The sequence below is a fragment of the Patella vulgata genome, chromosome 6 (genome assembly GCF_932274485.2).
Source record: "Patella vulgata chromosome 6, xgPatVulg1.2, whole genome shotgun sequence".
Lineage (NCBI taxonomy): Eukaryota > Metazoa > Mollusca > Gastropoda > Patellidae > Patella > Patella vulgata.
This window is the reverse complement of record NC_065884.2, coordinates 61,756,432-61,774,435: the sequence shown is the minus strand read 5'-3', so window position 1 is coordinate 61,774,435 and position 18,004 is coordinate 61,756,432. Positions and strand designations below refer to the sequence as shown.

The window sequence follows — 18,004 nt, the reverse complement described above, 5'->3', positions numbered from 1 at the left end:
TTAAATGTCATATAAAACAGGATTTACCTTCTCCTGAAACAGAAAAAAATAATTCTCCTAAATAATAAGCCATAATTATATTTGTAAACTCATGCTGTGGAGCCACAGTTCCTCAGAATTTTCCAGCCTGGTTTCCTCTGACTATATGATTTGTGAATCAGATAATAAATATTTAATGATAAAAGTGCGATCACTTCACAATGATACTCTTGTATTTGTAGGCTGTAGGTGGCACATTTACATGCTGATTCTAGAGACTAGATGACAAAATGCAAGAAATTTGATGTACATGACACAACTGTTTAGCTTAATGCTCTTTGAATATATTTTATATCATGGAAATAAGGCACCTTACTACTATAACAGAGATTATCAGGCACAAATTCAGACAATGTCAGGCACAATCCCTCTGGTGCCTGTCAATGTATCTAGCGAAGTTTTGTATTTTTTTTCAGTGTCTATTTATAATATTTATATAGAACAAAATGCTCATCACAATTAACCTTCCTTAAGGTGCCTGACATTTTTGTTGAGCACGACTAAGTTAGATTAATAACCAGGCCTGACCGTATTATAAATAAAAATAATAATAAAAAGGAAAGTTTAGTCTTTTTTGGAAACCGAGGAGTCAATTGAATATAAATATACATTATTAGTCATAACCTAACCCTCAAACTTTATGCCACTGCCTTGCAAGCCCTTAACACATGTAAAGGTATCACTTCTCTTTGGTTCTTTCAGATGAATATTTCATCAGCTCTATGAAAATCTGATTTGCATTTCTGGTTTCTCTGGAGATCTATACAGAATAAACTTACTGGTATAACACAATCAGTGTATAGACAACTAATAGTTCAATTGTATGTCAAAACATTTTTAGATTTTCATAATGGCAATAAATCATATAAAAATCCATAATATAACGCCTTGATTGCAATACATGTATGTATTATCGTGGTCTAAATCTAAGCCAGAATACTTTAAAAATAATGAACATTTTGGTAATCACCTTAGATTATAATCTCTCTTGTTTCTAGTATCAATGTAGGTTAATGTAGGGATAAATCATCATGGAAATAAACAAATTATCTCTCGGTGCTCCGGGGGGGGGGGGGGGTAAAAAACGTTGTAAATACATCAGGAAAAATTGAAATTTTTCTCAGTTTTCCGAGGCATCCCGATGGTTCTACATGGCTCGTGACGCTCCCGAAACTTCCCTAGGACACGGGAGAACATGTTCCCGACGCCTCCCGAGGCTCATCAGTTTCCATCGGTAGTACATGTACATCCCCGAGGCCAAAAATGCCCAGTGGGGCCTAGGCATGACTTATATCCGATACCTTCAGGCCTGGAAATAACGGTTTTAGATGTACCTGACAAAATGTCAGGCACTAATGAAATAATACCTGACATTTTCAACTTAGTGTTGGACATGTATTAATAATATCAATAAAAAAAGACGAATCAGTGCCGGACAAAATGACAAGCACCAGAGGTTTTGTACCTGACAAAGCCTGAATCTGTGCCTGACATTGTCTGTGACAGGTGCCTTATTTCCAGATCAGTTTAAAAATCAATCCTCATCATATTGAAAATGTAGATGTATTGTTTTAACCACAGACATGTTAGATTTAAGTTAGCTTAACAGAATATATTCTTTCATGTTCCGGGAATAGTGAAAGCTCAATTACAAATGGACTGTGATATACATTGTGTAATCTATTTTAAATGGAAAGAAATAGACTTGTTGAAGTATACCACCTGAGAGTATGCCGTTGAGTGATTTAAACACGTCTACATATCGTAGACTAAGAAAATGTAATTACGGAAATTGTCTATAAGACAGACTCATCCTATTTATATTTGGTTGGTAAATTCAAATCAATGTAAATCTATCGTATGTTAGTGGTCACATTGCATGCTGGTTTTACTAATTAAATTACCTATAAGTAAGTTATTCGAATGTTGTTTGAATATTGAATTCAATTGAAATGATCGATTTTTGGATTCATTTTGAGGTCAATATGATTGTTAATATTAGTACATGTATATTATTTAGTAAATATTTCATAGGCGACAAATAACACTAAAAATTCAGTGCGAATATATAGACTTGAAAAACTACTTGAATTTGAATATTTTGTGTCTGCTGTTGTATAACTGATAAATTTCACTATTTACAGTCTTTGTGAAAAACATTACCTGGTAAGACAGTACATGTATATGTATGATATAGGATTACCACCAGTTAGTTTTTATTAGGATCATCCTAACTCAACCCATATAACTGTACTACACATAGGTTACCTATAACCTCTTGCTTTACAATAAGGGTGGTGGGTGGCCGAATGGTTATAGCGCGAATGGTTATAGCGCGTGCTTGTTGGATCATAAGGTCTGTCATTGAGGCAAGTGTTCTGGTTTCGATTCCCTGCTTGTGTATGTGACAAGGAGTGGGGTCTGTCTAACCTTGTGTGTTTTCTTTGGGTCCTCCAGTTTCTTCCCACTCCGAAATGAACCCTACATGTATGTGCAAGGGAGTAGAGTTAAACCTCTCTCTCTCTCTCTCTCTCTCTCTCTCTCGATTAAACAGGACACCATGTACAAATATAAGCTGATACAGTAAAAATACACACAAGTTTACAAATGTCAGTTTATCTAAGAACAATGTCACAGTGATTCCAAGCAACCCTACATTAGATCAAATCATTGTTTTTATTGATATTTATCGTAATACTTGGAGAAAGGTTGAAGCAGAAGAAGACAGAATATTGATCAGATGTTGTGAGATGTTCCTTGTCTGGTTAACCTTTGTTAATCATTAATGGCCAACAGCATGCAGAAAGAAATATCAAAGGAAACTGCATTTTTAGAATAGATGTATTTCCTTGACAGCCGAGATTCTAAATACAGATGCATTGATTGGACAATATTTTCAAACTACTTAGAAAATATCTATCACTGTAACCCAAATATCATTTAATCTAGTGTATTTAGTGCCGATTTCTTTCACGTTCATTCAATATCAAATCTTTGTTTAAAAATTCACAAAAATCATTTAAAATCACCAAAAATCATCTAATTTGTACTTGTGTGTCCAGTTTAAAGTTGACCATTCAATTTTGATAATGAGTGTCCAATTTACAAGCGTTTAATTTCTCGATCACTGTTAAAAGATAAACAACCCAATTGATTATTGATGCGCTTAGAAACACTTCACGTGTAATGAAGCGCTATATAAATCGAACAATAATAATAATAATAATGTATAATTGTTTGATTAAAAGAATGTGAAAGAAATTAGTGTTAAATACACAAGATTAATTGATACCCGGGTTACAGTGTTTTTGCTAATATAAAAACATTGTATCAAGTGGATATTTCAAACCAAGTTTTAGCAATCTGTCAATATTAGCACAAGTCACCATTTTATTGACACATAATTACTGAATTTATTACTATACATCATTTCAACATCATTGTCAAGCAAATGATACATGTACCTGTATGGGGAGATAATATCTTTAATGGGATCACAGGCCAGACTGCACACGCTCGCCATCGTTCCTATGGTCTCCTCTGCCATACCCTATTACTTGTACCGGGAGCAACTCCTTTGTCACTACCCCTCAAAGGCATTGTGTTTTTACCCAAAGGAAAGGGAATGGAATAAGTTGCCTAACCAGTCTCTTGTCTCCGCCTATGCGAGACTAGCCTATCATTTGACTCATCTTGCTAGTTTCCCTGGAAGTGGACGTTAGTATTCAAGGAACAAACGAATATTAAATATGTACAGAATATGCAACAACAATTACAACTTTGGGAATCATGTACACTTAAACCTGGACAAAGGTTAATATTATTAATAATAGTTATTATGTTCCAATTACTAAATCCGGTTTTACTTGACAAGGAGCAGGATCGCCTGTCCAACCTCGTGGGTTTTCTCCGGGTCCTCTGGTTTCCTCCCACTGCTAAAGACCCTTACGCGCAAGCAAGTTATTTAAATAAAATTAAACCATATGTTAGTCCCGAAATGACCTAGTTTGTGTCAAGTGGGCGTTAAACCCCATTTCTCCCTCTCTGATTACTATCAAAGAAAACTTATCAATATATTTCTGTTATTATTTCAGTTATTTGGTGCAGTATTATTCGGTGTACCGTTATGGCTGCTGTTAGATTATTGGTCAAATGAATACCTGGATATCAACGTCGAGTTCCAGAGATATTTAATAGTTCTTTATGTTCTGATTGTTGTTGGTGGCATCATACTTTTATTTGGTTTTCTGGGAATTGTAGGAGCAATCAGAACCAATAAATGGATTCTTTTAATGGTAAGTACATGTAGACCAGGGTTCATCATTCAGTTGTATTTACCAGTCTGGCTCGCTAACCAGGAGTGGGTGGGATGGTGGATGGCTGAATGTGTAATATTGTGTAATCTGCAATCTGTTTAAAACTGCAACTACGTGTATATGCAGCCGTCATTCCATTGTCGAAACAGTAGAATGGACGTCAAACCCCATTTCTCTCTCCCTGGGTGGTAAACCTAGAAGACCCTCTATCAGTTTATCTGCGAATATTCATCTGGCCATATATAGTTGGTCATCTGGTACATGTATGTGATTTTAAATGATCTACAATCTATTTCTTTATTCAGACAAAAGTCAATAATTTCCATTATAGTGTTATTTTGTGATTCGTAATAGCTATTTAGCTTTATGTTGCTGTTGGAGGCAGAACAGTTCAATTCGAGAAAACTACTACTACTACTACTAATTATGTGGGGTAACTTCCAGTGATGTTTCAAACAAGAAAACATACCAGATTGTGCTTACATGGCATACCATCATGAAATCAAAGATCCAAATTAAAAGGGTACATTTTTGGGGCTATTACAACCCCCGATATGTATAGCAGCAGGCATGACTGCACTGTTATGATATTTTGTGGACCAGAAACTGGTCGCTAACTGCTACTCATCTTCTTGTTGTTCTTCTTCTTGGGTTCACGCTCTTCCAAAATGCTTAAAGCTACGTCAATTCAAGTCAGATCGACATGACCATTACCATGCTTGTTCTTTGAACAATTCTGCATCGATTTGGTGAAGTAAATTTTTGAATTTCATCCAACAACATGGTATTGGTTAGTTCCTGGTCCATAGTACGATCGTACAGATATTTCTGATATTGTTTATTTTATGTTGTTTCAGTTGGTAATAATGGTAAGTATAGCAGCAGCCATGACAGCAGGTGGATGTGTTTTTGGTTTTCTTTACAAGGAAGAGGTTAGTTGGTTTAAATAAGTATTACTATAAATAAGATACGTATATGAGAGGGTAGATGTATTCAGTTATTATGTGACAAGGTGTAGGGTCATCTGTCCAAATTTGGGATTTTCTCAGGGTCCTCTGGTTTCCTCCCACTGCTAAGGACCCCTATAAATAAGATACTCATGAGAGGGTAGATGTATTCAGTTATTATGTGACAAGTAGTAGGGTAGCCTGTCCAAATTCGTGGATTTTGCTCGGGGTCCTCCTGTGTCCTCCCACCATAGGCGTACGGGGAAATTTTTGACTGGGGGGGGGGCGGTGGTGGTTGGTGCCTAAAAAATTTAGTTAGGTTCTTAGTATGTTACATAATAATAATAAATTCGCTGTTAAATTGGACACATTCAAGAAGACAATATTTTTTGTATACAACTTTTACAAAGTACAATTGTGTGCCCAAATTTTCACAGCATTTGGTGCCCCCAACCCCCCAGCTCTATGCCTCCCACTGCTAAGGACCCCGACGCGCAAGCGAATTATTGAAATGAAAAATTCAACCATATGTTAGTCCCAAAATGACCTAGTTTGTGTCGAGTGCACATTAAACCTCATCTCTCTCTCTCTCTCTCCCTCCCTCTCTCTCTCTCTCTCTCTCTCTCTCTCTCTCTCTCCATTGCAGTTACTAAATGTCATTGAAACAGTTTAGTTTAGTGTTGTGAAATATTACATAGTTTGGTTGGTTTTTTTTTTTACAGTTGAGGAATACTGGCACTATAGTAGCTGATTATATCCAACAAAAATACACGGGGTTCCAAGACAGACCAACACAGATTATAGATCTCATGCAGTCAGAGGTAATTATACAATATTCAATCAAATCCTGAATTACCTGTACCATGAAATCAAGACATCTCGCTGATCAGATATAATTGATGTCAATTAGGATGGTTTTTTTTCCCATTTATAGACAATATTGCTACTGGATTGAGTGATTCAGATCATCGGATCTGTCGATTCCAGGCTCATACAGGACAGGGAGTAGAGTCACCAGCTTATCCTCATTGTTTTCTGCGGCTAAGTGAGTAAGACGGCTCGCTAGCCTGGAGGTCGCTGGTTTGCCCGAGAAAGTTCATCAGGATTTTCAATCGTGGTTTTCCCTTTTCAAAGATGCAGCACAGAGAACCTGACAAGGACAGCTGTCTAGTCATTAGGATGCCCGTAAAAGATCCCTTGTCTGTTTCAATTCGATATAAGAGTAGGCCGTAGTGTGCTGTCCGGGCAAAATTTCCCTCATAGCACACTGTATAGCGTATGCCCGTCTTATTAACCCACTCGGAGCAGAACATTGGGACATTAAACCCCATTTCATTTCATTCCATTCCATTTGGAATGTGTACTGTAATTATTTTTTTTTCAGTTGAATTGCTGTGGAGGTGAGAATTTTTTAGACTATGATAAATCGTACTGGCAAAAAAACGATGTAAAGCGTGACCATCAAACGCCGCTGTCTTGTTGCCAAGACTACGAGAGATATCAAAATGCTCAAGGTGTGGCGTACACATGTTCCATGTACGAAGGAAGAGATGTAGTGGCACAATCACGAACACCAAACCCGAAAATACATAAAACGGTAGGTATTGAATTAGAGTATAACCTTGAATTCATTGAATGATCTGGTATGAAGATTTTAACTCACAAAACCTAAATTAGATTAAATATTAGGAGATTTGTTCCTGGACACGAGTTGTATTTTCACAACTTCATTCTGTAGCCTATTATAAAGATATTTCAAAGTTATTTAGGGATATGTTTATTATCAGATGTAGTCAAAAAATATCCTGCAAGATTAACATGTGTATGTGTAATGACTTGCACCTTCTAACAAGGTCCGGAGTGAAGTAATTTGACTGAAATATTCAACATAATCCCCTTTTCATTTTCTATTTTTAAACTATTATAGTGAGAACTGTCAGCTCTTTATCTAATCTTACATAATGCTCCTTTAAAGATACATTATGTACGATTTAGATTAAGAGATAGCCATTCTTCCTATATTAGTTCAAAAATAGATTATGCAAAATGAATACATTGAAAATTTCATTCAAATTACTTTATTCTGAGCAAAGATATTAGCCTTTGAAGGTTGGACAAGATGTGTGCATTGATTGTAAGGCCCATACAGGTTGTTCGAAGCTTGGCTCTGCTTCACCATTTTAATATGAAATCAATCAATTAATATCGGAACCATCTCGTGACCAAGAGAGTTGATTATGGTCTTATGTTAATAAATGTCTAATTCATAGTTTAGGTAAGATTTAAGGCCTACAAAAAGATCTGCATATTTAGCTCTTCATAATGCCTGTTTAAGTTTACATTGGTTTACATGTACATGTATATTGATTTCACACAGCCATCTGTCTGTATCTAAGAAATATATATGTTAATGATTTTTCTGCTCAGTATTTTACAAGAGATGTAAACATGGTTATATTAACACTAATTTAAATATTAAATTTATAATAATTGTACGTGTTTCTCAAAAATGAAAATCGAGCTAGATTTTGACAAAATAAAGACAAAAAAAAAAAAACAACCTCCCGCATCATGTATACTGTACATGTGTAATATTATGTTTATATTAACTGTGATGTAACCAGGTATAATATTTTATTTATATTAACAGTGATGTATACATGTATAATATTATGTTTATACTGTGATGTAAACATATATAATATTATATTTATATTAACAGTGATGTATTATATTTATGTTTTTATGAACAGTGATGTATAATTATGTTTATATTTACAGGGATGTAAACAGGCGTTATCTGAATTTTTTACTAAATATGTTGGTGTGGTTGTGGGTGTAGCTATAGCATTATTTGTCATAGAGGTTAGTACCCATATTTCACAACTTCAAGGGGTCCATGGTAGTCAAGCAGTAACCGGTAAGCAGGGATCAAAATAACTTTCGACAGTTGGATAGCAGTGTGAAACAGTTTTAATAAATTTTGGTGCAGTTACAGTCTATCATGAATACTAAATATTAATTAAATGTAACAGTTTACTTTTTATTTACTATAAATAAATAGCCTATAAATTACAGTAAGGTAAAGTTTGGCAGTTATTTTAGAAAATAGTAATTTTTTAATTCATATTTTGTGCACAGCTTGGGAGATACTGATGTCACAATTGCGATTCACAAGGGGTGCTAAACACCTTCGTGTTGATGTTATGTTGTTTGAATTACCCCCACGGCAATGAATTTCGAAGACTTTGGTGAAATTTTGTCCACCTTGGTTACATCGCTGTCATGAGTTTAAAATTATGCATAATTAATTAAAAATGCATGTAAATAAAGCATTATTCATTCAACCTGCTCTGAACATTCACAATAGTATTTTATTATGTTTTATCGTGCAGAAATTGCTGTGAATAGGAGACTGACAGAAGCGCGCGTTGTCAAAATTTAAGTGTCACAAATCGACATCTTCGGACTAGTTACGTAAAATATGTCAAACTTCAAGCATTATTTTGATCATTGGAAAAGTTATTTAACATCGAAAATCATGTATATTTTACGATCAGACAATTATATAGAGACAAGAGTGAAGACATGCGGCATGACCAATATTTTCATACATTTATTATATCTGGATAAGCGTGATGGAAAACAGACTGAATCCCAAATTGAACGCTGTGTTGTAAAATGTAGTATAGAAAGGATAGGTTCACTCTTTTGGAGTAACTGTGAAAGGTTTTCTTATTGCCAATTGAATTTTGAGGCAATAATACTTAAAATTTAAGGTACTATATCTGATAAAAACGATTCACTAATCAATTTTTGCATTGACTCACAGTAACATAGGAAATGGAGCGCAAACTGCGCTGCGAATCTGGTTATTTTGTTCCCTGCCGGTAAGATTACTGTCCCAGAGGAATCCGGGGTACTTTTCAGGCCTGATTTCCACTTTTCAGGGTACTGGACTCATTATTATAATATCTTAGCTTTGAATCCTTTCAGGGTCCCAGACGTATCTCAGTTTTTTTTTAAGCCTGATTCCCCCTTAGACTGACAAGTACTTAAAGTGTTGTGTAGTCGTTCACATGTACGTAAAACTGAGGTCCACCTTTGAACCTGTTAATGTGCATGTAATTTTGTAAAAGATCCCTTGGCAGTTAGAATTCGATATAAGAGTAGGCCATAGCGCTGCTTCTGGACAAAATTTCCCTCATAGCACACTGTGTGTCGTATGCACGTCTTCACTAGCCCAGTCCGAGCAGAACAGTAGGAAGTTAAACCCTGTTTCATTTCCTCCCGAGCAGCTTTGTGAAGCTTATATGGTGTATTATTTTATGATTCAGTTGGACGTTAAACCCCATTTCATTTCATTTCATTTATTTTATGATTGATTTCTTATTAATTGTATTATTGCCCTTTGTCTTTCAGCTGACCTGTGTAATTATTGGATCAGTATTAATTCATATTTTACGGAACTTGTTCGTACCCCAACCAGATGATATAGTTTATGATATGGCGAGAAAACAAGAAAAATCACCCTACCCTTCACGTGGTGGATATAGTGGAGGTGGTAATTATTACCAGTAAAATATCGAAAAACTTTTTATAAAATGTTAAGAACAAATTTAACTGCTGGATAAATTTACTAGACAAGAAAAACAATGGAATGTCTTGTGACGAAGAGAGACAAGATGTACATGTCTACTTCCTGCTACAGTACCAGAGAGATTGTAATATTCCATTGATATGCAGTTTTTTTTAACTGTTAATGGGTTGTCTTGTTGTGACCTAGATAAGAATGGATGTAGAATTTGAAATATTATGATTTGTCTGATGATCAAAGAGTATTTATAGTCAATTGAGGTATGAAGAGACAAAAACTTTTGTATAAATTAGAAATTAATAAGAACTTGCACTTTATACTCAAGTTTTATAAGAGAGATATTTAAGGTGATTTTTGACTTGTATTTTAGCCATGAAATGAACTTATAACTTTAAAAAGATCTTTACACCAATCAGGCCAATATAATTTACTTTTTAGTTCTTCATGGTATTGAATAGCCTCTTGTGAGCAAGGATTTTTTGTTTTATATTTCAAAACATAAAAACTTGATCTATATGCTATTCAGAAAAACCAAAATTTATTTTTGTTTTCTAAATTTTATTGTTTTTAAGAAATCTGAAGTAAAATTTTAACTGGTATTCCATTCCTGAAGAACTAAAAGTTAATTGGTTTGGCCTTAATGTAAAACATTGACATTTAAATAGATTTAATTCCACGACGAGCTGTTGATTCAGAATGAAGAATATTGTTTATTGATTTCGTAAATGAGAGCTATTTTTTCTGCAGCTAGTTTTGATTAAACAACAAATTAAGCAGTATTCTTATTCAGTTAAAAAGAAATAATGTTTTGTATTTATTATTAGAGTTCTAGAATCTTAATGGTTTTTGATGTAAATTTGGACCAAACGACTTACTGGTACCATTTATCGTTGTTGAGAGTAAATTAATTTGTGAAAAAAGGTACGCCACATTTATTATTTGTAATGTTTCATAATGTGGCATTAAAATTGTAGATTTTGCATGTTGCAAACGGATCCTCAGAAATTAAAGTTTTTAAAAAATATATTTGAAACTAAGATATGGTTATTTTATATGTATATTTATTAGTAGTAGCCTTCTGCACATGTGGAACTTTTTATATGTCAATCTTATGGGCAAACTACGGTCTTTATATGGATTATGTGAATGCCTGATGAATAAATTTTTGCTATAAATGGGACAAATGTGGAGAATGTTTTGCGTTCGGTGCCATTACTTTGTTTATTTCCAAGACTCACAGCTTTACTTTATTTTCTTTTCGATGAATTTGAATCATGCTTTAACTGAACTGTGCTTTTATGGATTTATGTTTTTATGACCTAGTCAAAACATGTGTCTTTACAAATATGATATAATGTATTAAGATAAGTCTTTTTTAAAAAAAATAATAAAGTGAGTTTTTATTCAAATTTTACATTTTTATTAAGTACCTTAAAAGACCTCAAAATAATAATCTAAATGGTATCAATCTCTTGTGTAATTTTAATATGACATAGACAACATATACATACATTATGCCAGTGGTACACAAACCAAATGGGTGTATTTTTTATGAGATAATTATATAATTGTTTAAAGATATATTCCCTCAAGTATAATTAGGTCATCTTTTTGATCCTCTAAACTGATTAAATACAGATCTATGTTTGAATATGTATCCTATAAGTTTTATTGGGTCAAATTGGTGTATTTTTTTCTGAGAGAATTACCCAGTATATGATTGTTTAAAACTGTTGCCTATTAATCAGACCATCTATTGATTTTTTACACGGATTAAAAACAGTTTTATTAGGTCAGCGATTCTAAACTTTTTTTACCCGTAAGTATGTTATTTGTAATGACCTGGAAAAGTTGAATTGTAGATCTAAATTGCTTGACAAGCTCACCACAAATTAACCAAGTTAATTATTACAAATAATCAACCATTGAGTCTGACATTGCTTATTAACAGTAGTGCAGATTTGTAGATTGCCAAACCATTTTCTATATATTATTGTGAAATATATAACATTGTAAGTAGCAAATATTTATCCTGATAATTTGGATATCATTAAAGGGCCAATCCCGATAATATTTTGGAGAATAAAACTGCTTAATTTTGTGTTGAAGCTCCTAATTCAATATTTGTGAGCAACTAATTCAATATTTGTGATATGTTTTCAAACAACTTACACCCGTCAGTCTTCATCTGGAAATGGAGACGGGTGTCCCAAGCTGTATTATGCTGTGTCTGGATAAACCAGACTTTTATTTTATAAAAACAATGTGTTGGTGAAATTTACCTTTCGGTATCCAGTAAGGCACATGGGTCATTCACTGTATAGACCTCTAAAGGAACGGCGATAGATTATCAGGTCACCTAACGAAAAAATTGAACAGAAATCTTAAAAGAGTTACGTGTCCGAATAAGCATTTTTGACGTTCAAGTCCAAACAACTCATTATTTTGAGCTGAAATTTTGAGGCAGGGTGAATACACCATTCCTCTATATTTTGGCGCTTAAATTTCATACGAACTCAGACTTTTATTTTTGAAACATTGTTCAAATCGGGATAGTCCCTTTAAGTATGTAGGATCACAAATACTGAGGAAATATATCTTTATTTACTAAACCTATTTGTAACAAGTATTAACATGTGCATGATGAAGCCACTGTAGAGGCAAATCTTCCATTCAATGTTATTTTTTATTAATTCCATCATTTTATACTAAAAACTTGTTATTATTGATTATTAGAATAGGATTTATGACGGATGATTATTATTTTCATAACATGGCTTAAAATTCACCACTAAAATAATTAACTCTTCTCTTAGTGCATCTCGCTGTGTGATTGTTTCGTGGACACTAATCATCATGAAATCATCAGAATTAATACTGTCTTGTATGTTTCTAATCTAAATAAAGAATTAAAGATAATATTTAGTGGTATTTAGCGATTGAGAAATACATTAATCGAACACAAATTTTATGGGAAACAGTCACTGGTTTTATTTTAAAAGCAAGATGTTGCGACAAGTATCCTCTGATTGTTATCATTTAAACATACATTATGCAAGAGCTAAATCTGCCTATTGCAGGTCTTTCTTTAGGCCTGAAATGTTATCTAAGCTATTAGATATTAATTAACTTATAAAGACCATAATCAACTCTTGATATCATCGCTAGCCTGCATTATCTACTGGATTAGAATCCGATTTGCTGCTCAACTTTCATTCATGATTTAATCATAAAATGGATAATTGAGACTATGTTTTTTATCGTACCGGCCTTTGTAATGATGATCGTGGCTAGGCCAAAAATTCAAATGCTATATTCTCGGTTCAGAGTGGATCAATTTGACTGAAATTTTCAGCAAATTCCATTTACATTATCTAGTTTTTTACTAATATAGTGAGAACTGCCAGCTCTTTGTCTAATCTCCCATAATGTATCTTTAACCAATAAAAGGATACTTGTCAAAACATTGTGCTTTTAGAATAAAACCCGTAATTGTTTCCAGTAAAAATTGTGATTTGTTAATGAATTAAAGATGTTTTGAGATTTTAATTTTTTTTAAATATTAATTTTGAATATTTACGTGAATTTTAATTAATGTTATGATGATAATTATTATATATATTCAATGTTGTCAGTTGATAATTGCTCATTTTTTCTATATACCATATATTATATATTTCATCATATCATCTGATGTTTAACCATACACGGTACTCGAAGCCAGTTTTACCATTTATCTTATTCATGGAGACGCAGAAATTAACATGCAAACCACTTTCATTAGTTTTTTTTTCATTATTAGCCTCTGTTACCCAGACCATCATTTCGTCCTAATTGTCAATCTTGACTGACTGGCAGTTCAGTTGACCGACTGGAGAATTTATGTCAATCAGTATACATTAAGTAAATTCAGAATTTTAAAGCATTTAACCTTAAAACAAAATAACTACATTGGAGCTACTAAAATCCTGCTAATCCCAGACAAACACAATACAGTCAAAAATGAACTGGCTGGCACAATTGAAAACTGAATATTTTATGCTGCACAAATCAAAATTTTATTTTCACCCAGAGTTCCTGGGATACCAATATACAGATTATTGGTATCTTGTCACTATGGGTTACAGAGGCTGTATCTTTATCATTGAAATCGTTAATTGGTGTCAAACTCAAAGTTATTTCCCTTTATTTCCCACACTGTCATAAGAATAAAGCAGCAATTGATTGTAGAGGAAATTGTTTGGTTTTTTTAATTATGAATCATATTTTTTATTGTTCTAAAGAATATATTTTGAAATATTTTTCAAAGTTTCAAATTTTAGGATCAAAGTTTTGTGTCGTGATAATTATTTAGGATCCCATACTCTGATGTTTACTAGTAGGCTAATACTCAATGTGTATGTTTAATAAAGAATTCCCTTTAATGTAATTTTGTGCTACATTTCAAACAAATTTCCTTGAATATGTGAACTACTTGAATACATGCCAGATCATTACCGTTACCAGGTGACTACGGAACTCAAAATGCTCTGGAGTCTGGACTGATTATATTTTTTTCCGATTCTAATTCAATGACAATATTAACTTATTAAAAGTTTCAGCTTTAAATGTTTCCTTGTGACCTGTAAATAAAATGTTAGGTTTGTGGCAAACGCTACCAGTTGCCCCCCTTGGTTTCAAATGTGTAGGGGTTAGCCCACTTTAAGAAGTGGTGGTGGATGATGTCTAATTTTAGAAGTTTTGTATATTTTGGAACCTGATGGTAGTCTGTTTTATTATATGATATTATTGTCAAAATACTGTCTCCTGATCTAAATTATAACCATTGTGATCTGTAAGTTCCGTTTATCAGGCAGGCTCTTGTATCAACCATATTGCCAATCCTGCAATGACAAATCTGACTGGCAAAGATATAAAGGGAGGCTATTAGTTTCATACACTGTTCATTTAGTATTTGCAGTAGAATAAAATTTGATTTTCTCTATGGTTGAGAATAAATAGCAACAAATAACCAAAGAGATTTCACACTACACTATAAAAATATTTTATAAGTGTGGAAAAAATCATCACTGAGTGACCTTTTTTCTCAGACATATTTTTAAGATACTGTTATTTATTGGCCAATAAAATGAGAGGATTTGCCAGTGAAAACATAGTATTGGCCAATGAAAACAGAGTATTTTGCCAGTGAATCTTTAAAATATCTCTGTTTAATTAATTATATGAGCATTCAGTCTCAAATCATTTTGTAAATTCCTTTGAATCTGCTCAGATTTTTTGTATACGTCTCATAATTAAATAAATGTCAGAAATTTGTATGTTTGTTGTAAGCAAGAGAGTAGATAACTTTTCTGTTGGCCTTTAGTGTAGAACTGTTTTAATTCTGTGTATCATGGTATAATAAATCAGTATTACCAACAATCTCATTAAAACACAGATCCTATTTCGTTTCATTTTTATAGTTCAAAATTTTGTTTTACTTGTCTTTACTACACTAGGATCTGGAAGAGTTGTTACCATTGACGTGTTCTGAATAGTGTGAGTTATTAGCCAATGAACCGGTCTGTTACGGCGAGCTTTAGGTGTGTTTTGCACGAAACTGTGGGTAATCCACTAGTAACACTAATGCCGATTGGTTAATCAAATGTCTGACGTCATAGGCTCACTTGCCGCTCGTATGACCTCTGACGTGACCTATCACAACAACCGGTCAGATCTTCATGTAGTGGCGTGGCTTCGAATCCCCGGTTGTACGTGACAAGGAGTAGGGTCGCCTGTCCAACTTCGTGGGTTTTCTCCGGGTCCTCCGGTTTCCTCCCACTGCTAAAGACCCCTACGCGCAAGCGAATTATTGAAAGAAAATTAAACCATATGTGAGTCCTGAAATGACCTAGTTTGTGTCGTGTGGCCAACAAAAGTATAAAATAACGAAACGGAATATAGATCTGTATGTTAATCAGATTGTATTACCAATACAGTGTGTTCTGTAAAAAGGTGTGTTTAGGTATTGAATGTCTTTTCAAAGAGACCAATTCTCCTCTATAGGAAACTGTTTTGGCTAACAGTCGGCATCAAAATCGCTTGTTATATCTGCTGTTGCACCACTCAGAATTGGCTTTTTTTTGTGGGGGTGAGAGGGGAACTGGAAAAGCAGTGATCAGTTCCTGGTGGCAAAGACATGATTTTGCTGTTAGTAGCAAGAGAGTGACTTGGTCTCCTAAAAGAATTTCCACACTTTCACACTCATAAACTACAATGGAGGCACAATACCAGTAAAAATACCGTTTTTTAAAACCTTATTAGCTGTTGTAGAATTTTAAGAAACTTTTATATTTACATATATCATATTTTATTTTAGTTTTATTAAATCATTTCATTACAAACTGTTTTATAAAAACTTGCTAGCTGTTGTGTAGAATTTTATAAATGTACATTTAGTGGTTTCTTGTAACAAATTTATTTAAAACTAATTCATTTAATCAACATTTCTTGTTTTAAAATAATATGATGAATTAATTGTCAGTTTATATAATTTTTAAAAATTATTCTTTCAACTATTGCCTAGAACAAAAACAAGACAATACCCATAGGTCTACTTGCATCAAATGAAATTTTGGTGTATTTGGGTATACCATTATCAGTTATTTGCAACTTTCTAAGAACAGGGCTCAATGTTTGTTTGGTCTGGACGCTAAATGCCCCGGATCAAATCATGGCATTGGCCAAGAAGAATCTTAGGGATTTTTGTAGGCCGGGTTCCCACTTGTCAGAGGTTGCACCTATGTAGCTGACCAGGAAAGTGTCTGGTTCTGTGTATGGTATAAGCAAGACCCTGTGTACAAATTGGCAGTAGAAAGTCCAAGAAGACGGGTAGGCAAAAATACCTGGTGCATTTCCCACATGACTATAGATATTAAAATTAACAGTTGTTAGTCTCAAAATAACTGAGGTATTGTTTTAATAAGACATTGAATCCCATTCCTTTCCTTGTCTTTCTTTGACCATTTAAATAAGAAGTCCCTGGACTCCAACAACTGTTAGAGGCCAATATTGGTGAATTCTAGTCATAGCTCTACAGCAATATTCCCCTCTTTATTTTCTAGCTGATTTAACACATTGCAATATACATTTTATTATTCCCCTTTATTTGTATGGAAAAAAAATTAAATGTAGTATTTTTGTGCCTATGGTTATTTTGTAATGTATTTTATTAATGTAATTTTATCCAAGAGTTGTAAATGATATGTCTTTATTACTTGTCTAATGCTTATGTATTTTTATGTACATGTATTTCTGTAACATTTTTTTAATTATTATTATATTATTATAAAAATATTTCGTATAGAATTCGCTAATAAATGGTGTCATTGTATGGTATTATAGTGCTTGATAATTTATGGTGCTGGCTCATGATCATGGTTTGATCCTAATGTTGGCTGAGAAAGTTCCTCTGGATAATTCAGACTAGTTTCCCCTGGTCATTAATACAGGATGGAGGGTTTAGTTGTTTGAATGGGACAGAAAACCAATGTCCTGTGTATGTATACCATTGGCAGTATGTTAAAAGATTTAATAATCCAGTTGTGTAAAACAGTTACAGTTCGTTAAACAACTGAAAACTGACACTTAATAGTTTAATCGACTATAACCAGACATCTCATCAATCCAAAGATGTAGAAACTGAGAAATCTGACTTTTAAAATACTGATATTCGCAAGTTTTACCATTTTCCAACGTTTCATTTTCAAAGTCCACAAGTTTCAAATATCGCAATTCTCAGTTATAGTTCCTTAGTTCAAAACATCACAATTCTCACAGTCCATTACATTCAAATTTTACAATCTATTCTCACATTAGGGGATTGACAGTTCCCTACTACAAGACTTCAAAAGTATGAAAGTCCATTAGTTCAAAATATCACAATTCTCACAGCCCATTAGATTCAAATATCACAATTCTCACAAGATTTACAGTTCCCTACTACAAGACTTCAAAAGTATGAAAGTCCATTAGTTCAAAATATCACAATTCTCACAGTCCATTAGTTTCAAATATCCCAACTGTCACAGTCCATTAGCTCAAAATATCACAATTTTCACAGTAGA

The 18,004-nt window shown here is 33.5% G+C and overlaps 1 protein-coding gene across 1 annotated transcript in view; it reads left to right on the top strand.

Annotated features, from left to right (window-relative positions):
• LOC126825646 (tetraspanin-18) overlaps window positions 1-17,271 on the top strand; it is a 31,376-nt gene extending 14,105 nt beyond the window's left edge. Inside the window, exons 2-7 of the mRNA XM_050555392.2 lie at window positions 4,134-4,334; window positions 5,213-5,287; window positions 6,025-6,123; window positions 6,687-6,899; window positions 8,084-8,167; window positions 9,725-17,271. Coding sequence (XP_050411349.1) covers window positions 4,134-4,334; window positions 5,213-5,287; window positions 6,025-6,123; window positions 6,687-6,899; window positions 8,084-8,167; window positions 9,725-9,883 — 831 coding nt within the window. The 3' untranslated portion in view covers window positions 9,884-17,271. The remainder of the gene's footprint in view (window positions 1-4,133; window positions 4,335-5,212; window positions 5,288-6,024; window positions 6,124-6,686; window positions 6,900-8,083; window positions 8,168-9,724) is intronic.
• The last annotated feature ends 733 nt before the right edge of the window (window positions 17,272-18,004 follow it).